The sequence below is a fragment of the Octopus sinensis genome, linkage group LG24, assembly GCF_006345805.1.
Source record: "Octopus sinensis linkage group LG24, ASM634580v1, whole genome shotgun sequence".
NCBI classification, from domain to species: Eukaryota; Metazoa; Mollusca; class Cephalopoda; order Octopoda; family Octopodidae; genus Octopus; species Octopus sinensis.
The window spans coordinates 6,132,123-6,156,720 of record NC_043020.1 but is presented as its reverse complement, the minus strand read 5'-3'; the positions used below and the strand labels follow the sequence as shown (position 1 = coordinate 6,156,720).

Sequence of the window (24,598 nt, the reverse complement as noted above, 5' to 3'; positions counted from 1 at the left end):
GTGGCGCTGGCATCGGCCACGTTTGGATGGTATACTTTGTATACTAAAAATTAATATTAACAGCCAGGTGCAATTTGACATCAGAAAGGAAAGAGTCAACCATCGCTAAGAGTGACTTAGGATGCTAGAGCACCTATGATGCTAAAAATAAGAGCTAAAATACTCTTAATGCAGTAGGAGGAGTGCATAAAGTATACATACATGATGACAGGGGAGGCATTTAGTAATTAAGACTGTAGCCCTGCTGGGCACCACCCCCGAGAATTTTAGTTGAATGAATCGATTCCAGTTTTTTTTTTAAGCCTTGTACTTATTCTGTAGCTAAGTTATGGGGACATCCTCACACACATTCATGCACACGTAAAAATTCACAAACACAGACATGTGCATATGTGCAACTATATATGCAAGCGTATATGTGCCTATACATATGCATCCACACATATGGATGCATATCTTTCATCTTATATCTTTTACTTGTTTCAGTCATTAGACTGCAGCTACTCTGTATGTATGTGTGTATATATATATATATATATATATATATATGTATTAGAATAAACCACCTTTTATATTTATATATATAATATATATATTATATTTTGTGAAATTTGATTTAGTATTTCTAAATTGAATTTTTCCCTGTAAGTTAGGAATAATATTCCCTCAAATAATTATTATTATATATATATATATATATATATGTGTGTGTGTGTGTGTGTGTATGTCTATATGCATGTGTGTGTGTATGAAGAAAGATATTCACAACAAATATTAGATAACGAACCAGTAAGTCTTTGGATACTACCATCCCTTAATGAGGTTTATTTAACCTCTAATTGAAATTATTATATATGCATATATATATATAATATATATATATATTTTTTTTTTCCTCTGTCTTCCCTTCTCTGGATCTTTCCTTCTATGTTTCCAACAAAGAGCTCCGCTCGAAACGTTAAACCCTCCTTCTTCACTTCTTTCCTGAGTGTCCAATAATACTATATTTGTTCCACGTCCTCGCGTTGTGTTTTTTTGTGCTTTCTTGTTTGGATTAACTATATATATATATATATATATATATATATATATACACACACACACAAATAGGTATATATAGATATGTGTATATGTGTGTAAACAACATTTGGGCGTGGTCATTGTCAGTGTCACCAGACTGGCTCTTGTGCAGGTAGTACGTAAACAACACCTTTTGAGCGTGGTCATTGCCAGAATCGTCTGACTGGCCCTTGTGCCCGTGTCATGTAAAAGCACCCACTACACTCTTGGGGTGGTTAGGAAGGGCATTAGGAAGGGCATCCAGCTGTAGAAACTCTACCAGATCAAGATTGGAGCCTGGTGCAGCCTCTGGTTCACCAGTCCTCAGTCAAACTGTCCAACCTATGCCAGCATGGAAAGTGGACATTAAACGATGATGAAGATGAGATATATATATATACTCTTTTACTCTTTTACTTGTTTCAGTCATTTGACTGCGGCCATGCTGGAACACCGCCTTTAGTCGAGCAAATTGACCCCGGGACTTATTGTTTGTAAGCCCAGTACTTATTCTATCGGTCTGTTTTGCCGAACCGCTAAGTGACGGGGACGTAAACACACCTGCATCGGTTGTCAAGCAATGCTAGGGGGACAAACACAGACACACAAACATATACACACACACTCATATATATATATATATATATATATATACACACACATGACAGGCTTCTTTCAGTTTCCGTTTACCAAATCCACTCACAAGGCTTTGGTCAGCCCGGGGCTATAGCAGAAGACACTTGCCCAAGATGCCACGCAGTGGGACTGAACCCGGAACCATGTGGCTGGTTAGCAAGCTAGTTACCACACAGCCACTCCTGCGCCTATGATGGGCTTCTTTCAGTTTCTGTCTACCGAATTCACTCACAAGGCTTTGGTCAGTCCGAGGCTATAGAAAAAGACACTTGCCCAGTGTTCCACCATTCAGTGGGATTGAACCCAGGACCATGTGGTTGGGAAGCAAGCTTCTTCCCACATTGCACAAACACGCTCGGCCGGGCAATTAAATAGATGACCTAAATACTTGCAACGTGATTACACAACAGTCAGTTCTTTATGACTACCACCCCTACTACGACCACCCCTACTACAATAACAACAATGTCAACTGCATGCCAGAAAAGAAAAGAAAAAAAACAACAAAATCACCCACTTAAATCTCAATGACACTTTATTGACTGGGCTTTTCCCACTTTCTGCTGCTGCTTCTGCTGCTGCTGCTGCTTTAGTGCAAGTGTACTTGTACAGTTATGGAGAAAGATAGAATTAAAAGTTACAATAAAAGCATCGTTATGATTAATGACACTGAAAATGTCAAAAATTAGGCTAATTTAATATGCTAATAATTTCAATGAATTTATTATAATATTGATGTGATATTAACTGTATGCCTACTTTTGCACCCCCACCAGCCTGTGTATGTGTGTGTGTGTGTGTATATATATATATCCTCCATGCCGGTGGCACGTAAAAAGCACCATCCGTTCGTGGCCGATGCCAGCCTTGCCTGGCCCCCGTGCCGGTGGCATGTAAACGGCACCATCCAATCGTGGCCGTTTGCCAGCTCCGTCTGGCACCTGTGCGGGTGGCACGTAAAAAGCACCCACTACACTCACGGAGTGGTTGGCGTTAGGAAGGGCATCCAGCCGTAGAAACACTGCCAGATCAGACTGGGCCTGATGCAGCCTTCTGGCTTCACAGACCCCAGTTGAACTGTCCAACCCATGCAAGCATGGAAAGGGGACGCTAAATGATGATGATGATGATATCTCACTTTGATCACTTTGACCGACCAGGCTATCAGATGTTGTTACACATCGCTGGTCACAATGCGCTTTGCATTGTTTTAGCCTTCAAATGACACCACCCCGCTGGCTAAGCGAGCAGGCCAATATATATATATATATATATATATATATATATATATATATATGCATACATAATTACATACATATCATCATCATCCTTTAACGCTCGTTTTCCATGCTAGCATGGGTTGGATGGTTTGACCGGAGTCTGGGAAGCCAGGGGGCTGCACCAGGCTCCAGTCTGATCTGGCAGTGTTTCTGCAGCTGGATGCCCTTCCTAACGCCAACCACTCCGTAAGTGTAGTGGGTGCTTTTTACGTGTTACCACTACAGGTGCCAGGGGAGGCTGGCAACGGCCACGATCGGCTGGTGCTTTTTATGTGTCACTGGCATGGGGGCCAGGCGAGGCTGGCAATGGCCACAATCAGCTGGTGCTTTTTACGTGTTACCACTACAGGTGCCAGGGGAGGCTGGCAACGGCCACGATTGGCTGGTGCTTTTTATGTGTCACTGGCACGGGGGCCAGGCGAGGCTGGCAATGGCCACAATCAGCTGGTGCTTTTTACGTGTTACCACTACAGGTGCCAGGGGCGGCTGGCAACGGCCACGATCGGCTGGTGCTTTTTATGTGTCACTGGCACGGGGGCCAGGCGAGGCTGGCAATGGCCACAATCAGCTGGTGCTTTTTACGTGTTACCACTACAGGTGCCAGGGGAGGCTGGCAACGGCCACGATTGGCTGGTGCTTTTTACGTGTCACCGGCACACACACACATATATATGTATATATGTTCTTTTTATTTGTCCCAGTCATTTGACTGCGGCCATGCTGGAGCTCAGCCATGGAGTGTTTTTGCCAAACGATTTGACTGCAGGACTTTTATTTTTTAAAACCTACTTATTCTATCATCTGTTTGCTGAACTGCTAAGTTATCGGGATGTAAATACACCAACCAAAAATAAGTAGCTGAAGGACTGTTCAGTCTCCATATCTGTTTTGACATGGTTTCTGCAGCTGGATGCCCTTCCTAATGCCAGTCACTCTACAGAGCATACTGGGTGCTTCCATGCAGCACTGACACAGGTGCTTTTTACATGGCACCTGCACGTACAAGCTTGTATGCAAGGGCATCCATGCTTTTACTTAGCGTGACATGCCCTTTCAAGCACAGCAAATATAAGGAAATGAGATGACAAAAGAAAATGAACTGCATCAGCTTACAACTGTTTCTGCTATGAGATGCAGTGCACTCATAATTGAGTGCTTGAGTAACATCTTATAGCTTCATCAGAGCCTGCGCTTCATATTCAGTGTTCTGATGACACTATAAGGTGTATGTATTTATACATGTAGGTATGTATGTAAATGTATTGTATATATGTATGTCTTGTATATATATATATATGTATGTAAATGTGTGTATGTATGAATTGTGTGTATGTATGAATTGTATGTATGTAATGTGTGTGTGTGTATATATGTATTGCACCCATGCCTGTGTGATGACTCAAAGGTGACGCCTTGCAAGCTGTGGTTTATGGTTGCACGCTTGTTAGTGTTTAAGTTTCTCGGCAGTGTCCATGTGCTCATTGGGAACGTGCCAACCTGTGTCACATGGGTGCACATGAGTGTGCATGAGCTTGTATGTCAGTGCATATACTCTTTACTCTCTTACTTGTTTCAGTCATTTGACTGTGGCCATGCTGGAGCACCGCCTTTAGTCGAGCAAATCAACCCCAGGACTTATTCTTTGTAAGCCCTGTACTTATTCTATCGGACTCTTTTGCCAAACCGCTAAGTGACGGGGACGTAAACACACCAGCATCGGTTGTCAAGCAATGCTAGAGGGACAAAACACACACACACATACATATATATATATATATATATATATATATATATATATATATATATATATATATATATATATAATATATATATATATACACACACACACACCACACACACACACACACACACACACACATAAATACCACAGGCTTCTTTCAGTTTCCGTCTACCAAATCCACTCACAAGGCATTGGTCGGCCCAGGGCTATAGCAGAAGACACTTGCCCAAGATGCCACACAGTGGGACTGAACCCGGAACCATGTGGTTGGTTAGCAAGCTACTTACCACACAGCCACTCCTGCGCCTATGTTTGTTTGTATATATATATATATATATATATATAAGTCCCGGGGTCGAGTTGCTCGATTAAAGGCGGTGCTCCAGCATGGTCGCAGTCAAATGACTGAAACAAGTAAAAGAGTAGAAGAATAAAATAAGTACCAGTGATTACTGGGTTTGATGTAATTGACTCACCCTCTCCCACTGAAATTTCTGGCCTTTTACCAAAATTTTTTACCAAAATTTTTTACCAAAATTTCTGGCCTTTTACCAAAATTTGAAACCGATGTATTAACTTCTTATTTTGTTTCTTTGCAGCACCACTGTGGATTCTACCGTACTATGCTGGATCCATGTCTTATAGGAGCTGATAAAATTCTTGAAAAATTCGGTTACCGAACCATCCATGGAGAGTCTTTTCAATTAAATGCAAAACCAGACTCGGCATGCCTTTTAAAAATGAGCGTTCAGTGCCTGCTCGCGTACAGTGAGTACAAGATCGTCTCAAAAGCTTGTGAATCGGCCCAATCAACAGACTACGAAACCGCTTTACTCATGCATCTAGAAAGTGGTGGAAGCAGCAAGCAATTAGCGGAAAAACTGAGATCAGAGTCTAACGAAGTATTATCTAAAAGCACTGAGTCGAGTCTGTCCAGTGAGTACTCTCGGTGTTTACCAGAATCTTACCATGGTAACGATACCAACAGTCCCTCATTGGTCTCGAAACGAGCCCCTCCTCCTTATTCTTCTCATACACTCGGTAGATCTTTATCTAACTCAAACAAATACGAGAACTTTGATAAATATTCTTACACAGTACAACACTCCCCCAAAATATTAGCCAACAGTTTTTTTTCCTGTCAGCAACAGGAAAAGTTCCAAATTCACAAAAACAAACGACCCCTATGTTTACAGACAGATGGCTGTAGTGATAATGAATATTTACTACATACTTCTGCGCAGAACTGCTTTTCCGGTGCGAGTCCCATGTATGAAAAACATGTCAGTTCTCCACCCTATATGGCGACAAACAATTACGTTATGGACTCCAGCCTGGCCACGTCTCCTTACAAAGTGGAATCCACATACCGAGACTCGGCGTACGGCTCTTCATACGATGCTCCTTCATTGAATATTCAGTCACACAGCAGCAACAGCAGACCAAGACAGCCCATGGAACACTCCCTGGGGAAAACCTACGACGACTACAACGGATGTAGCAAAGCTTTCGAACGGAACACACCGTCGCCGCAATCTCCCGTTGCCGATTTGACCATGGACTATCAGTCGAAGCTGAACTTCAGCAGCAATGACTCGCTTTCGTCGGAAAACGAATGGAGCTGCGGCAAATGCACTGTGAAAAATCCGAGCAGTTTGTCAGTGTGTTACCTTTGTGAAACTAGTCGCTATGCTGTTTCCAATATGGCCACCACCCAGCAGATGAATCACAAACAGAGTGGCGAAAGGGTGTGCGAAAACTGCACGTTAAAGAACGCAGTCACTGCACGCAAATGTTCTGCATGTGGCCACCACTTCAAAGGTTATCACACATCTGTATAAAAAATATATTTTATTTTTTTCAAATTCCATTCTCTTTTTTTTTCTTTAGTTGTTTTTTGTTTGTTTTTGTTTTTTGTTTTGTTTTGTTTTTTTCTCCTTTTCTGCCCCCCAACAAACATTCAAACAATTTTCGAAATCTTGGTCTAAACTTATTTATCTAACAAATCAAAACACAGACGTAACGAAAATTCAAAACAAAATAATTATTATTATTATTATTATTATTTAATTTTTTTTTTCTGTAAGGGGGAGGAAATAATTCAGTTTTTTTTGTTGTTGTTGTTGTTGTATGTAATTTGTGGTGTTGTTGTTGTTATTGTTGTCATCATTGTAGTGTGATGTGTTTCTCTAGTGTAAAAATTACAGTTATAATACTCACCTTTCTTTCAAACTAGAAGACATTACATTTGAAAAATCAAAAAAGAAATTGTTGTTATTATTATTATTATTATTATTGTCGTTGTTATTATTGTTGTTGTTATTATTATTATTACTTGATACTCAGAGACCAGACATTGTTGTAGTGGATGAAAGGAGGAAGGAAACCAAGATCATGGGTATTGCCATACCCGGGTACACATGAGCGGGTGAGAAAGAGTTGGAAAAGATTCAAGAATACAAGCCACTAAAAGGCGAAATAGCACAAATTATTATTATTATCATTATTATTGAGTGAGAGAGCAGTTCATGCCATCAAAGTGACACTGGGGTAAAATATACGAAGCCCAATATACCCATCATGACTACCCGTCTGATAAAGGTACACCAGGCACATGCATCACAACCATATGTGCGCGACATGGTGATCTCATATCAAGATAAACAGCACATGACCTTGCAGGTGGGGCCCAGTTAGAATTTTCTTCAGGTTGAGTAGCCCATCCTGCTCAAACGGTCCCTGAATAAGGGTTGTTTAAGGATGTTGAAAGAACCACGCATGTTTCCAAAGAATCCCTCTCAACACATGGCTATGATGCTCCCCCACTACTTCTGCTCGTGATCAGAGATGCACATATCGTCAGCCACTAAGGGACATGCTCAACTGGTTAAGGTCAAACAACTGACAAGCAAATCTGTGGTATTGAGCAGAATATTTGCTGTAGCCCATCTTTTATACCAAGACAAAACAATGTACATGATAACACTTCCAATCAGTTAAGATCAGAAGCCATGAAAGCCACTGCCTGGTACTGCATCAGGGCATTATTATTATTATTATTATTATCATTATTATTATTATTATCATTATTATTATTATTATCATTATTATTATTATTATCATTATTATCATCATTATCATTATTATCATCATCATTATTATTATTATCATTATTATTATTATCATCATTATTATTATCATCATTATTATTATCATTATTATTATCATTATTATTATTATTATTATTATTGAAGGTGGTGAGCTGGCTGGAATCGTTAGCATATTGGATGAAATGCTTAGTGGTATTTCATCTGCCATTACGTTCTGAGTTCAAATTCCGCTGAGGTTGACTTTGCCTTTCTTCCTTTCGGGGTCGATAAATTAAGTACCAGTGAAACACTGGGGTCAATGCAATTGACTAGTCCCCTCCCACCAAACTTGAAGCCTTGTGCCTTTAGTAGAAAGAATTATTATCACTATTATTATTATAGGCGCAGGAGTGGCTGTGTGGTAAGTAGCTTGCTAACCAACCACATGGTTCCGGGGTCAGTCCCACTGTGTGTCATCTTGGGCAAGTGTCTTCTACTATAGCCTCGGGCCAACCAATGCCTTGTGAGTGGATTTGGTAGACGGAAACTGAAAGAAGCCTGTCGTATATATGTATATATATATATATAAAGTCTGTGTGTGTTGTCTGTGTTGAAAACACACAGAAACACACACACACACACACAACTAAAAAATAACTATATATATATATATATATAGTTATGTTTTTGAAGTCTGTGTTGCATTGTGTTGATAAACTTGCTCTTAAAATTCCCGCATTTTTAATCAAAACCTTTTAGTTACTATGGTGACAACACTATCTATCTATCTATCTGTCTTTCACTCTCTCTCTCTCTCTCTTACTAGTTCTCTCCCCTGTCGATTCCTCCCCTTCTTGCCTCCCTCTACATAGTTGTTAGAAACAGACAGATGAAGATCAGCTTCTTACATCTTATATTATCAAGGTGATGAGCTGGCAGAATCTTTAATGTGCCAGGCGAAATGCTTAGCAACATTTCATCCATCTTTACATTCTGAGTTCATATTCCGCTGAGGTTGGCTTTGCCTTTAATCCTTACAGGTACGTGTTGAACACTGGAGTCAATGTAATTGACTTATCCCCTCCCTGAACTTGCTGGCCTTGTGCCAAAATTTGAAATCATTGAGATGAGGGTAGTAGCATCTTTACACCAAGGAATGATGGCAACAGTGATATCTATCCTCATCGTTCAGAGGCATTTTCTTATCTAGAATTAAGCAGGGCTGTGTTTTAGCTCCTATAATTTTTGCCATATTCTTTCTGATGTTGCTCCAAATACTTTTAAGAATTATCATGAAGGTGGCAAGCTGGTAGAAACGTTAGCACGCCGGGCGAAATGCGTAGCCGTATTCCGTCTGCCGTTACGTTCTGAGTTCAAATTCCGCCGAGGTCGACTTTACCTTTCATCCTTTCGGGGTCGATAAATTAAGTACCAGTTACGCACTGGGTCAATGTAATCGACTTAATCGTTTGTCTGTCCTTGTTTGTCCCTTCTATGTTTAGACCCTTGTGGGTAGTAAAGAAATAGGTATTTCGTCTGCTGTTACATTGAGTTCAAATTCTGCCGAGGTTGACTTTGCCTTTCATCCTTTCGGAGTCGATAAATTAAGTACCAGTTACGCACTGGGGTCGATGTAATCGGCTTAATCCCTTTGTCTGTCCTTGTTTGTCCCCTCTGTGTTTAGCCCCTTGTGGGTAATAAAGAAATAGGTATTTCGTCTGCTGTTACGTTCTGAGTTCAAATTCTGCCGAGGTCGACTTTGCCTTTCATCCTTTCAGAGTCGATAAATTAAGTACCAGTTACGCACTGTGGTCGATATAATCGACTTAATCCGTCAGTCTGTCCTTGTTTGTCTCCTCTATGTTTAGCCCCTTGTGAGTAGTAAAGATTTAGGTGAAAAATTCCAGTTTCACAAAGATGGAGGTCTAGTGAACCTAAATGGGCAAATCTTCAGATCAAAGGAAAAAGACCAAAGAAGAGGTTCTATGTGATGTTCTGGTCACCGATGATTGTACTTTGATTTCTCATACATTTGAGGGAGTTCAGGAAATGGTCAACAGGTTTGTTGCAGCACTTCATGCATTTGGGCTGATTATCAGCATTAAAGAGACAGAAGTTTTACTCCAACCGAAGCCTACTTGAGATTGAAATGTGAAAATAAACCAGTGAAATGGGTCAAATCCTTTAAATATCTCAGAAGTACAGTTAAACTTTTAAGAGTACTCTTGATGAGGAAATCGAGGTTAGGATATCTGAGGCCATAAGTACTTTTGGAAAACTTTCTCATTGTTTGTCATCATCATCATCATTGTTCGACCGTGGTCGAGACAATGGAATTTACTATGTTACGCCAGACTTCACGGTCCATCATAGCATTACGGAGGTCCTGTTGCTGGATGCCTGTATCCCTGGAGATTACATCAGGGTAGGAGAGTGTGCGCCCTCTGGTATTGCGAGTAGATGGCTTCCAGAGGAGAAGAGTAGAAATTACTTCTTTTTCAGCTCTACAACAATGTCCAGCAAACTGGACTCTCCTACCTTTCACAAGAGATGACACAGGTGGTAGTTTCCCATATATTTGCATTTTGGTTGGATGGCGCTTCCACGAGAGATTTTGAGCTCTCATAAGGAGGCGAGTGTAGATTCTATCCAACCGCCTCTCAAGCTTCTTTGATAACGTCCAGGTTTCTGAGCCATATAGTAGAATTGGTTCGACTGTGGCTTTGAATATTTCAAGTTTGAAGTCTCTACTTAGATTTGATGACCAGATCTTATGCATGTCATTACAGGCTGACCAGGCCATACCCTTTCTAGTTAGAAAGTCTTTTCCAGATGATGATATGTATGACCCAAGATATTTATAATCAGAAACCATATTTAAAGGCGCATCGTTTGTAGGATGATCACGATGTCAGTTTGGAAACTAAAATAACTAAAATACGAATCTTGTGTGTTTGGGCACACTTGTTTTACAGGGCAGAAGCATGAACTTTCTACTAAAGATATTTCAAATAAATACAGTTGATAACAAAATAATTTCCAGCATCAAGATTATGTAAATTATTATAAAATATAATATTACATACTCTTACTCTTTTACATGTTTCAGTCATTTGACTGCGGCCATGCTGGAGCACCGCCTTTAGTCGAGCAAATCGACCCCGGGAGTTATTCTTTGTAAGCCCAGTACTTATTCTATCGGTCTCTTTTGCCGAACCGCTAAGTGACGGGTATGTAAACACACCAACATCGGTTGTCAAGCAATGCTAGGGGGACAAACACAGACACACACACACATATATATATATATACATATATACGACAGGCTTCTTTCAGTTTCCGTCCACCAAATCCACTCACAAGGCATTGGTCGGCCCGGGGCTATAGCAGAAGACACTTGCCCAAGATGCCACGCAGTGGGACTGAACCCGGAACCATGTGGTTGGTAAGCAAGCTACTTACCACACAGCCACTCTTGCACGTTGAAAATTAATATTCAAAATAACTTGTCAATTAGAGTGTAAAGTATCTTTCATATGTGGCTGTGTGGTAAGTAGCTTGCTTACCAGCCACATTGTTCCGGGTTCAGTCCCACTGCGTGGCACCTTGAGCAAGTGTCTTCTACTATAGCCTCGGGCCGACCAAAGCCTTGTGAGTGGATTTGGTAGACGGAAACTGAAAGAAGCCCGTCGTATATATATATATATATATATATATATATAAGGTGCAGGAGTGACTGTGTGGTAAGTAGCTTGCTTACCAGCCACATGGTTCCGGGTTCAGTCCCACTGCGTGGCACCTTGAGCAAGTGTCTTCTACTATAGCCTCGGGCCGACCAAAGCCTTGTGAGTGGATTTGGTAGACGGAAACTGAAAGAAGCCCGTCGTATATATATATATATATATATATATATATATATATATAGGTGCAGGAGTGACTGTGTCGTAAGTAGCTTGCTTACCAGCCACATGGTTCCGGGATCAGTCCCACTGCGTGGCACCTTCGGCAAATGTCTTCTACTATAGCCTCGGGCCAACCAAAGCCTTGTGAGTGGATTTGGTAGACGGAAACTGAAAGAAGCCCATCGTATATATATATATATATATGTATATGTGTGCGTGTATGTTTGTGTTTGTCCCCCTAGCATTGCTTGACAACCGATGCTGGTGTGTTTATGTCCCCGTCACTTAGCGGTTCGGCAAAAGAGACCGATAGAATAAGTACTGGGCTTACAAAGAATGAGTCCCGAGGTCGAGTTGCTTGACTAAAGGCAGTGCTCCAGCATGGCCGTAGTCAAATGTCTGACACAAGTAAAAGAGTATGTGCCATATGCGCAATATCTACAGTGTAAAATGACAGGATAAAGTGTCAAATGTCAAACTTTTAGAAAAATGTGCTATCTCGAATATTAGAAGCATGCTGTTGAAAGTTCAGTGCAGAGAAACAGGACATGTTTGACTGCAAGCTGATCGCATTCCAAAAATGTTTTGTGTGACCAATAAATAGAGACATTCTCTGGTGAAAGAAGACCCATCCTTAGATATAAGGATATGTTGAAGCAATGACTAAAATCCTTAAAACTTGATTTGACATTTTAGGGGAAAGTCATTGCCCAAATCTGAGTGGTGTAAAATGTGTCAAGATACATCAAAACAATTTGAGTTGAAGAAGCAGAACAATTAAAACATTATATTCTGTAATCAACAGAGACATTCGTCCAATCCCAGGCAAAATCGAAATCAGCAATGTCTCCATTGTGACTTCCTAGTAAAATCCAAATTTGGACTCAAATTACATTTACACATCCATTGGATACATTCTTTTTTATTTAATCCTTTCCATGAAGCACTCATACATTGAAATCGATAGGAGTGACCACCATCACCATCATCATCATCATCATTATTATTAACGCGGTGAAATGGCAGAATCACTCGCGTGCCAGACGAAATGCTTAGTGATATTTCACCTGTCATTATTTTCTGAGATCAAATTCCCTCGAGGTCATCTTTGCCTTCCGTCATTTCGAGTCGATAAAATAAGTACCAGTTGAGTACTGGGGTCAATATAATTGATTAACCCCTTCTCCCAAATTTTCTGACCATGTGGCTTCAGTAGAAAGAAATATTATTATTATTATTAAGGCAGTGAGCTGGCAGAATCATTAGCACACTGGGTGAAATGCTTGTCGGTATTTCATCTGCTGTTACGTTCTGAGTTCAATTTCCACCGAGGTCGGCTTTGCCTTTCATCCTTTCAGGGTCGATAAATTGAGTACCAGTTACACACTGGGGTCGATGTGTTCGACTCGATCCGTTTGTCTGTCCTTGTTCGTTCCCATCTGTGTTTAGCCCCTTGTGGGTAGTAAAGAAATAGGTATTTCATCTGCCACATTCCGAGTTCAAATTCCGCTGAGGCTAAATTTTTCCTTTGATCCTTTCGGGGTTGATAAATTAAGTACCAGTGAATCATTGGGGTTAATCTACTAGTTCCCTTGCCCTCAAATTTCAGGCCTTGTGCCTTATAGTAGAAAGGCTTATTATTATTATTATTACGAAGGCAGTGATCTGGTAGAAACGTTAGCCCAACAGAATGTTTAGTGAGATTTCATCTGCCTTTTCTTTTTGAACTCAAATTCTGCCGAGGTAGACTTTGCCGTTCATCCTTTCAGGGTTGATAACATAAGTCAAATACTGGCACTCGATGTAAATGACTGCCCACCCCCTCAAAAACTGCTTACCTTGCGCAAAATTTGAAACCATTACTATTATTATTAAGGTAAGGTGGTGAGCTGATTGAATCATTAGCATGCTGGATGAAATGCTTAGTGGTACTTTGCCCGTCACTACATTCTGAGTTCAAACTCCACCAAGGTCAACTTTGCTTTTCATCCTTTCGGGGTCGATAAATTATATTGATCCCAGTGAAACACTTGGGTTGATATAATCAGTTGGTCCCCTCCCACAAAATTTCAGGCCTTGTGCCTTCAGTAGAAAGGATTATTATTATTATTATTATTATTGAGGGTGGCAAGCTGGCAGAAACGTTAGCACGCCAGGTGAAATGCTTAGCGGTATTTCATCTGCTGCTATGTTCTGAGTTCAAATTCCACAAGCTTCTTATCACACAGCTACTCCTGCAGCAATATATAATTTCCAACAGCTGATGATTAGCAACACACTTTGAAACTCGAAGTACCACAGAATTTGAATCAAACTGTTTTGCTCCATCCACCCACCCACCCACCCATCCATCCTTACATACATGCATACACACACACACACATATTTATACACACATATATTCATATACACACACACACACACACACACACAATGGGCTTCTTTCAATTTCTATCTAACAGATTCTCTCACAAGGTTTTGATCTGTCTGGAGCTATAGTAGAAGACACCAGCACATGGTGTTGTTTAGTGGGACTGAACCCAAGACCACATGGTTGAGAAGCAAGCTTTTTAACCACACTGGCACCTGTGCACATATTATTTTCATGAGTTTATACTTTGTGTATTAAACACACAAAATATAAAACAGTTTATTTAAACTTCTGCAGAATTTTTGTATATAGTCACAGGTGTGGCTGTGTGGTAAGAAGTTGGTTTCCCAACCACATGGTTCCGGGTTCAATCCCACTGAATGGCACTTTGAACAAGTGTCTTCTACATAGCCTCGGGCCGACCAAAACCTTTTTAGTGGATTTGGTAGACGGAAACTGAAAGAAGCCTGTCTTGTGTGTGTGTGTGTGTGTGTGTATATATATATATATATATATGTGTGTGTGTGTGTGTTCCCTACCACTGATTGACAGCTGGTGTTGGTGTGTTTACATACCCTGCGACTTAGCAGTTCAGCGTAGTAATTGATAGAATAAATACCAGGCTTTAAAAAAGAAAGAAGGAAAAGGACTGGGGTTGATTTATTGGACTAAAAAATTCTTCAAGGCAGTGCCCCAGCATGGCCACAGCCTGAAGACTGAAACAAGTAAATGAAAATAATAAAAGGTATATGCTCAGGTTTCTGCTTTACTCTCTTCAAAACATCATTTCAGAGTCGATAAACTAAGTACCAGTTGCATACTGGGGTCAATCTAATCGACTGGCCCCTCCCACCAAAATTTCAGGCCTTGTGCCTAGAGTAGAAAAAAAACCATATAGAATATATTGTATGAGAGAAAATGATAGGGAGTGTATATAGTCATAAATGACAGAAATATTTAAATGAATCTTTAACGATAGGAAATCCAGATATCACGAAAAATTTGTTTCATAGCACAAAAAACATGCAAATGACTTATATTACCAAATTTAGTGATAAAAATTGTATTAGTGCTGATATGTAAGGAATTTGCTTATCATTGAATATGATAATATAAGGTATTTACGTGTTTTTTGAGTTATGAAACAAATTTGTTGTGACATTTGGGTTTTTTTATCGTTCTTGCAAAGACTTGAGGCAAGTGAAATCAAAATCAAAATCACTGACGTGGCTGATGACAGTACTTATTTCTTTATTGCCCACAAGGGGCTAAACATAGAGGGGACAAACAAGGACAGACAAAGGGATTAAGTCAATTACATCATCCCCAGTGAGTAACTGGTACTTAATTTATCGACCCCGAAAGAAATGAAAGGCAAAGTCGACCTCGGCGGAATTTGAACTCAGAACATAGCGGCAGACAAAAAACCGCTAAGCATTTTGCCTGGCATGCTAACATTTCTGCCAGCTCGCCGCCTGATGATAGTACTGTCTGATTGGCACACGTGCCCGTGGAACAGTAAAAGCACCATCCGAGCGTGATCGTTGCCAGGACTGCTGACTGGCTCCTATGCCGGTGGTAGGTAAAAAGCACTATTCGAGCGTGATCATTGCCAATGTTGCCTTACTGGCACATGTGCCTGTTACACATGAAAAACACCTTTTGAGCATGGTTGTTGACAGAACTGCCTCACTGGCCCTCGTGCCAGTGGAATATAAAAAGCACCCATTGCACTCTCGGAGTGGTTGGTGTTAGGAAGGGCATCCAGCTGTAGCAACTTTGCCAGATCAGATTGGAGCCTGGTGTAGCCTTTTGGCTTGCCAGCCCTCAAGTCAAATCATCCAACCCATGCCAGCATGGAAAGTAGACGTTAAGCGATGACGAAATACAGATTCATCCAAATATTTCTTTGTAGTTTATGATTTATGCTGTAAGAAGCTTATTTTCAATCACTTGGTTCCGGGTTCAGTCCCACTGCGTGGCACCTTGGGCAAATGTCTTCTTCTCTAGCCTCAGTCTAACCAAAGTCGTGCGAGTGGATTTGGTTGACGGAAACTGAAAGAAGCCTGTTGTGTATATATGATGAACCCAAAACCCTCATAACTTTTTTTTATTTTTTGGATATCTCAGAAAATTTTTACAAATTTGCATTCTGCACATGGGAATTCATACAATTATGCAAAAAGATGGTGTGTAATTTAAGGCCTATTTAGCTGTTATTTTTAGCACATCTCATGACCACCTCATACCTTATTTGTTTTAAGCATTTAATAAGCGAAAAGTGACCATGTGGGTAAGTAGCTCTGTAACAGCTTGGTTTGTTACTATGGAAACAGGCAGCTATGTATCTGTGGTTTTCGACAGGTTAAAATTACTCAGAATTTGCAAACTTTAAAAGTTATCAACTCTTTATTGATTTATGGCGAAAATGAATTTCCTGTCAATGATCACCATGCACAACTACATTAACACATCAAATATGAAATCAATTGGAACAAAAACTGAAGAAATTGAAAAGTGACGGCTAAATAAGAAAAAAATCCCAGTCGACTAGTTTGTAGAATGCAGTCAGGACATGAAGAGAATTAGGGAAACTGCCGTGCAATAAAATTTTGTGTTAAACTGAGCAGAAACGTTGCAGCAACTGATGAAATGCTCCAGCCTGGTCATGGATTAATTCTTTCACTGGATGGTAGAGGGGTGGTGAGAGACGATGTGAGAGGGAGTGGGATATCAGAACATCAGAGCTGGTTGAGGAAATTTGCAATTTTTGCTAATAAAGACTTCTGTTACTAACAGGATATCAGCTTTTGCTGTAAAACATCAATATCATCATTATCATCGTTTAGCATCCGCTTTCCATGGTAGCATGGGTTTTATATATATATATATATATATATATATTAAAAAAAACCCATACATTATTGACCTTGTGCCCAGACATTAATGATTTGATAGACATGAGCATGTGATAACATCTGTTGTTGACTGCCTGTCTATATAGATTTTTGTCATTGATAAAATTTGTGCAACCAAGCATAAAAAGAAAGACCTAATTTTAAGCATGATGTCTTAGTCTCAATTTCTCCCATGCAGTTGGCCTATTTGAACAAACAGAAAGATGTCTCCAATGATCCCAGCTTTGAGCAGGGTCATCTGCCTCTTCCCAGCTGAGGCTAATATTTCTCAGATCTCCTTTAACCCTTTCGTTACCAACCTGGCCAAAACCACCTCTAGCTCTGTAGTACAAATGTCTTGTTTACATAAGTTTTGAATTAAAATCTTCCACCAAACCTTAGTCACAATTTATGTTCCTAACACTAGCTTAATGATAACTAAGTTATTTTACTAAATTCTTAGTTATATTTAAAATTTATTGAAAGAAACACAGAGCATCTCAACAGAAATATGGTAACAAAAGGGTTAATCTTTTTCACTCTGTGGAATTTCCACAGGTCCCATTAGTATTGATGTTGAAGATATGAAAGGTGAAGATGACCTCAACAGCAATAAAATCATTCTTTCTTAAACAGCTTCTCTCAACCCATTTGATACCAACTTGGCTGAAACCAGTTCTGGCTCTGTAGTACAAATGTCTTGTTTTCATAAGTTCTGAATTAAAATCTTCCACCAAACCATGGTCACAATTTGTTCCTAACACTAGCTTAATGATAACTAAGTTATTTGACTAAATTCTTTGTTATATTTAAAATAATTGAAAGAAACACAGAACATCTCAAAATAAATACAGTAACGAAAGGGTTAAAAGCTGCACACCATGTCTTCTTAGGCCTATCTCTTTCTTCATCCCTCTGGTACTTCCCATTAGCATACTTGCCTGCCTCTTCCCAGGGGATGCTAAATTACTTCAGATTTTAAGGTTGGTACACAAGAAAAGAAAAGGGTAAAGTGAGAATGCATGCTGTTTCGGGGCCTACTTCTCAACAGCAACATTGCACCCACCTCGCTGAAATGAGGTCCTGCTTGCTAGATCAACTGGTTATTGAGAAAAGTTATCAGAGCCTAGCAACTTATTGTTAGCTCAGGTGTCACAAAAGGACCGTTGCGGTTCGCTAGCATCGTAAACTAAATTAAGAGGAAACACAGTAACTGCTAGGATAATATATCCCTGTAAACTTATATATATATATATATATATATATATAAAGGAAATAGTGGTACTACAAGGTACCAATTTTTGCTGGAAATAGCAGTCAATAACCGTACAATGCTAAGTCATGTGGTTATCACAGGACCTAGCATCATACGGTTATTGACTGCTATTTCTAGCACAAATTAGGACCTTGTTGTGTCACTAATTCCTATTTATAATTCTACCTTTACGGTGCTTTATTTTGCTAGAAAATAATACTACTGTATTGTAATATTTATCATATTTTTATATATATATATATATATATATATCACCGTGACTGACCAAGCTATCAGGTGTTGCTACACATCGCTGGTCACAATGTGCTTTGCATTGTTTTACCCTTCAAATGACGCCACCCTGCTGGCTAAGCAAGCAGGTCAACAGAAGAAAGAGAGAGAGAAATTTGTGGCGAAAGAGTACAGCAGGGAACGCCCTCCCCCCTGCTGCAGCTTTAGGTGTTTTTGCTCAATAAACATTCACAACACCCAGTCGGAATCGAAACCGCAATCCTATGACCGCAAGTCTGCTGCCCTATCCACTGGGCCATTGCGCCTCCACATACATATATATATATATTAACAGAGCATAGGTGCAAAGCAGTGTTTAGGTGTGAGCAGAATTTAGGTTACCTGAAATATGTTTGTTACATATTTCAACTGCTAAAGGCAAATACACTGCAGTTACTGTGAAGAAAAAGTCTCTCCCATGGTAAAAAAAAGGTGTGAAAACACCCAGTTTGTTCAGTGTTGCCATCTCTGGGGAACCTCAGACATTGATGTTTCGAGTTTTTTGGCTCTTGTCAATGAGACGTACCTAAGAGAGGCAACTCTGAATGAATTTAATGAACTTAATGTGTTAACTGATTTAGATTTATATATAATTCAGTCAACAATTGTTCTGTTAATTAATTTGAACATATTTCAACTAAACTGAATTCTGCACATATATATTATGTATAAAATAGGTTTTTGTTTTACATAGATTCTTTGTACACTAATGGATTTCCTTATGTGTGTCTAGTAAAAGGAGTTTTCCTGCTGTGTGTTAGCGTTGCATTTAATGATTGTGTAAAGAAAAAGGCTTGGAGATGCCATTAGGAAAGACTGCTGAATGTGGAGAATGAATGGGAGGAGGAGAGTCTGCCAAAGGTTGACCCAATTGAGGGACCAGCTACCTGAATCAACAGTACCCTGGTAGATAAAGCAACTAATGATATGAAGACAGGGACAGCACCTGGTCCATCAGGAATCACCACTGAGATGCTTAAAATATCAGGTGTGTTGGAGAATACTCTCTCAAAGCACCAGGTGTTAAAACACCTGAATGTCATGGACAGATGAAACAACTCACCTCTAATCCCATCTTGACTTACCAACATCACATACCTGATCAGGGTTGTTATTTTGCATATAACATGGGTACAACACCACTCTTTCTCTCTCTCTCTCTCTCTCTCTCCTCTTCTTTCTCCCTCTTCTGCATTCCTTTTCACTTCCCCCTCTCCTCAATTCTTTTTCTCTGTCTGTTTGTCTGTACCTCTCCACCACTTATTTCCCTCTCTCTCTTGCCTCCTCAACTTCCTCTCCCTCTCTCCCCATCTGTCTGTTTCTCTATCTATCTATCTATCTATCTACCTACCTACCTATCTATCTATCTATCTATCTATCTATCTATCTGTCTGTCTGTCTGTCTGTCTGTCTATCTACCTACCTATCTATCTATCTATCTATCTATCTATCTATCTATCTATCTATCTATCTATCTTTCTCTCTTTCTTTCTTCAAAGTTCTCAAACAAAAGAGCGTTACAATGTACATAAAAAATAAAAGAATTTGGAAAAACCCTAACAAATAATCACAAGGTTTTATGTCTTTCTTCTGGTTGAATGATTGATTAACTCTTTTGTTGTTGTTTGCAAACAAGCAAACCTGATACGAAGACAAAGAAGATATATATATATATATACATATATACTTTTGTGTCTGGGGAGAGTCATTTTTTCTTTGTGCCTTAGGATGTAACACACTCACCAGTAAAATTTCCACTTTTTTCTTATATTTATTTTCCTAAAATTTTTGTTGCATTTTGCAACCTTTTCAATAGTCTGACTCATATAAAGTATCTTGCAAACCAAATCCAAAAACGAAATATATATATATATATATACATGAGGGAATATCCAATAGACATGTGAATTTTGCAGTATTATTCTATTCTCAGAATTTTACATGTTTAGTTCCGGCTTCTTTTGGGTACCATCACCTCTTGGTTTTCAATTACACACACACACACACAAAGTATGGGGGTTGAATTAACAGGTGATCTAAACGATTAAATACGCTAGGCGCAGGAGTGGCTGTGTGGTAAGTAGTTTGCTAACCAACCACATGGTTCCGGGTTCATAGCCACTGCGTGGCACCTTGGGCAAGTGTCTTCTGCTATAGCCTCGGGCTGACCAATGCCTTGTGAGTGGATTTGGTTGACGGAAACTAAAAAGAAGCCTGTCGTATATATGTATATATATATATGTGTTTGTGTGTTTGTGTTTGTCCCTCCAACATCGCTTGACAACCGATGGTGGTGTGTTTACGTCCCTGTAACTTAGCGGTTTGGCAAAAGAGACCGATAGAATAAGTACTAGGCTTACAAAGAATAAGTCCTGGGGGCGATTTGCTCGACTAAAGGCAGTGCTCCAGCATGGCCACAGTCAAATGACTGAAACAAGTAAAAGAGTAAAAGAGAAGGTAAGTGCTGTAATGGATTACTGTGGCTCCGAGGTTATAGCCGGAACGGTTGTTATGGAGCCATTGCAGATTTCAGATTTCCGATACAGCGGATATATAATCGTTAAACAGGACAGTAGGCATTAAGGCAAGGCAAACATAATAATATTGTATACTACTTGAGATGTTTGCCTCTCCTTAGTGTTTACTGTCCTGTTTAATGATTATACATATATATATAAAACTGAGAATGTCTGTCTGTCTGTGTGTTTCCCTAAAACTTAAGAACTGCTCAACCAATTTCATTCAAATTTTACATATGCCTTACTTAGGGTCTGGGGAGTGTCATCGGCAAAAACAATTTTGAACTTTTTGCCTAGGGCGAACCCAGAGCAATATCATATCTTCTCCAGTACAATTCCCTAAAACTTGAGAACTACACAACCAATTCCATTCAAATTTTACACATGCCTTACTTAGGGTCCATGTAGTTTCATGAGCAAAAAATAAATGTTAAACTTCTTGCCTAGAGCGAGCCCATAGCAATATCATATCTTCTCCACTATTTCAGTATTACGTGTTAAAAGTGAAACAAAAACATTTCTCTATTTTATGTCAGATACTTTCACTTTAACAATAAAAATAATAATAACAATTGAATTATATGTAGTAAGTAATAATTAAAATCAAACTTAAGTATAATATAATCGTATCATAACAAAAGTAAAAATAGCAATTGGTATAAAATTGCATCAATGACTTGAACTTGAATAAGTGGTTTCACATGAATGGGAATAAATTAAAAATAAAATTAGTGTGCAGAAATGGAATAGTCCAGATGGATAATAAAAAATTAAATGAAAGAAAAGACTATTGTCTATAAAGTATACAATGTAGAGAAAAATAAGATTTGAACACCTGGAGGAAAGCACCTTCGAAAAGTGTCTTGGTACGACTATGAAAGGTATCTAATCAGAGGCGGTAAATTTGCCACAATAGAAGCAAGGGAGTACTCGACTCGAACTTGCAAAGTGGAAATATTTTATTTTTACCCTTATATCTGGGATGTAGGACGTCCCGGAAAAAAATTTTAAATCATCCCCCACCCCCCGAAGTTGAGGTAGGCTGAATTGTAGCCACACTTCTATACAAGAGGGAGGACAAGATACAATTGATCGAAATTACAAGAGACGGGCTTACAATTCCAGTCTGTTATATATTTTGAGTATTGTTATCACTAGCGATATCAAGATATAACTTTGTATTTTGTATTTTATGTGTAGATGTATATATATAGATGTACATGTAATATGTACACATATATATACACATATATACATGCACTAGCACTATGACCGGCAACGACGGGTCTTTAATGCTTGTATATATATATATATATATAATATATATATATATATATATATATATATGTATGTATGTATGTATATACTATTACAATACAACAATAGGATCTTTTCGCTCTGACTGGCAGATTTTTCAAATAGTTTCTTTGTAACTAAACACTTTTAAACTTTGTATACTGGTAGTGTGTTACATAAAACATCTTTTTCTCTTGGCTTTCTTGAGAAAATTCTGTAGTTTGTAAGCTATTTGTTATTTAATTTCTCGCATTTCGGCAATTTCAACCAATCAATGACGTCTATTGAGGTGAATACAATTTCTGCCGTATTTTGTCAACAACAATTATTTGTGGTGTCATATGAATTTGTCACTGTTAATTATGAGAAAAAAGATACCCTGTGGCCATAAACTGAGGGGTCACTCATAAACAGAGCTGGATAACAAAACCGTTCCCTCTTTTGTGTCCACCCATAATTATGACCCTAGTATCGATCTATTGCATTTCAATCTGTTTTAGGGTTAGGGTTAGGGTTAGGGGTGGGGGAAGGGTATAATTTTTTCTTCAGAAATGTAAATAAACCCAATCTGTTTCTTAAATGAATGCAGAAAATGTTACGGCAGAAATTGTATTCACCTCAATAGATGTCATTGATTGGTTGAAATTGCCGAAATGCAAGAAATTAAACCACAAGAATATGAAAAGACCTTTCATAATAACCCAGATGTAGCCGAACTATTTGTGTTGCACATATGAAATTATAGACGGAAGACACTGTCCAAACCTCTCACCTGCGACTATTGTCCAGAGTTGCATTACGTGATTCACACAATGCTGATTATACTCTCTAATTACATAATATCAATGCCACCTGTATAAAATTGTCAGGTGTTAATCATAAGACTACTTCCTACTGCTGGCTTTCTTTTATTTCCGATTTGGTATTTCCTCTAACTCTCTGCTATTTGTAGTTTATTATATAATCCCTTCTTTTTTGAACGCCTTATTGATAAGTAATACACTACTACTACTACTACTACTACTACAAAGTATTTCCTCTCCAGGCAAGCATGTCCTAATATTACAAACAGTTTCTATAAACCCATGTAACATATTTGGGATCTTTACCTTTTGACCGACAGATTAGAAAAATAATTTTTTGTAACTAAATACTTTCAGACTTTGGACACTGGTAGAATGTGTCATATAAAACATCTTTTACTCTTAAAGTTGTTGAGAAAAGTTTCTATTTTCAAAGTTATTTCATGTTAAAGTTGTCGTATTTTGGTAATTTCAACCAATCAATGACATGTATTCAGCTGTATCTTAGTATAAGGATTACTTTCTCAGTGGAATTGGAAAAGAACTGGCTAGGGTGTGTGGGCTGCTATTTGATCACTTTAAAATTTCAAACAGCTCCATGCAGTAAAGCCTGCACCCATACCTGTGGTTTGAGTATGGTTTAGCGGCCCTAATGATGTCCTGGTGAGACCCATATTGGAGTATGGGATTCAAGCCTCTTCTCCTTATCTCCTCAAAGACATACAGCATCTTGAAAGAGTCCAGAAGCTGGCTACCCGCATGGTTCATGGTCTCAAAAATTTGTCCTATGAAGAAAGGCTGAGGACGCTCGACCTTTATTCTCTTGAAAAACGCCGCTGCCGTGGTGGTCTCATTCTCGCCCACAACATCATAAGCGGAAAGTGTAACCTCTCGAAAGAGCTGTTCTTCACTCCTGCACCAGAGCGTCGGCTGCGGGGTCATTCCGAAAAGCTCTACCTGCGACGATTTCATCTCAATCGAAGGAGAGGAGCTTTCTCCGTCCGGGTTGCGGATCCGTGGAACAAGCTGCCAGACGAGATGGTGAAGATGCCGACGACCGCTTTGTTCAAAGTCTCCCTTGACCTCAAGTGGCCTGAACTCTTTACATGAACACCACCCTGTACTTAACTCCATGTCCCCCTACATGGCCTTGCTATTTGCTTTTGAGCCAAATTAACTAACTAACTAACTAACCAACTCAAATCAAATTTAACATTGTCATTCATGAGTTCCCAAATATTAAAGAGATCAAATAATGAAAATCTAATCTCTCTATATATAAACAGCAAAATGTCTGTGTGTGTGTCCTTTATACAAATCCATAATTTTTTAGTTAGAAGGATCGCACTTTGCTATGGTCATTCAAAACCATCCAAGGGTGGTCGTGCACATCTTTACAATTCCCCAGCCATCCCGCAAAGCCATTAAAAAATCAATAAAAGTGACTATTTTGTGAATT

At 39.2% G+C, this 24,598-nt stretch overlaps 2 protein-coding genes across 4 annotated transcripts in view; one reads left to right on the top strand and one right to left on the bottom strand.

Annotated features, from left to right (window-relative positions):
* Positions 1–6,973, top strand: part of LOC115223998 — a 56,871-nt gene extending 49,898 nt beyond the window's left edge. For all 3 annotated transcript variants that reach the window (XM_029794780.2, XM_036512720.1, XM_029794782.2), the window contains exon 3: positions 5,316–6,973. In XM_029794780.2, coding sequence (XP_029650640.1) covers positions 5,316–6,557 — 1,242 coding nt within the window. In that variant the 3' untranslated portion in view covers positions 6,558–6,973. The remainder of the gene's footprint in view (positions 1–5,315) is intronic.
* A 12,688-nt stretch (positions 6,974–19,661) lies between these two features.
* Positions 19,662–24,598, bottom strand: part of LOC115224058 (uncharacterized protein C12orf56-like) — a 69,180-nt gene continuing 64,243 nt past the window's right edge. Inside the window, exon 12 of the transcript XR_005003641.1 lies at positions 19,662–19,673. The gene's annotated coding sequence lies outside the window, so the exon portion shown is untranslated. The remainder of the gene's footprint in view (positions 19,674–24,598) is intronic.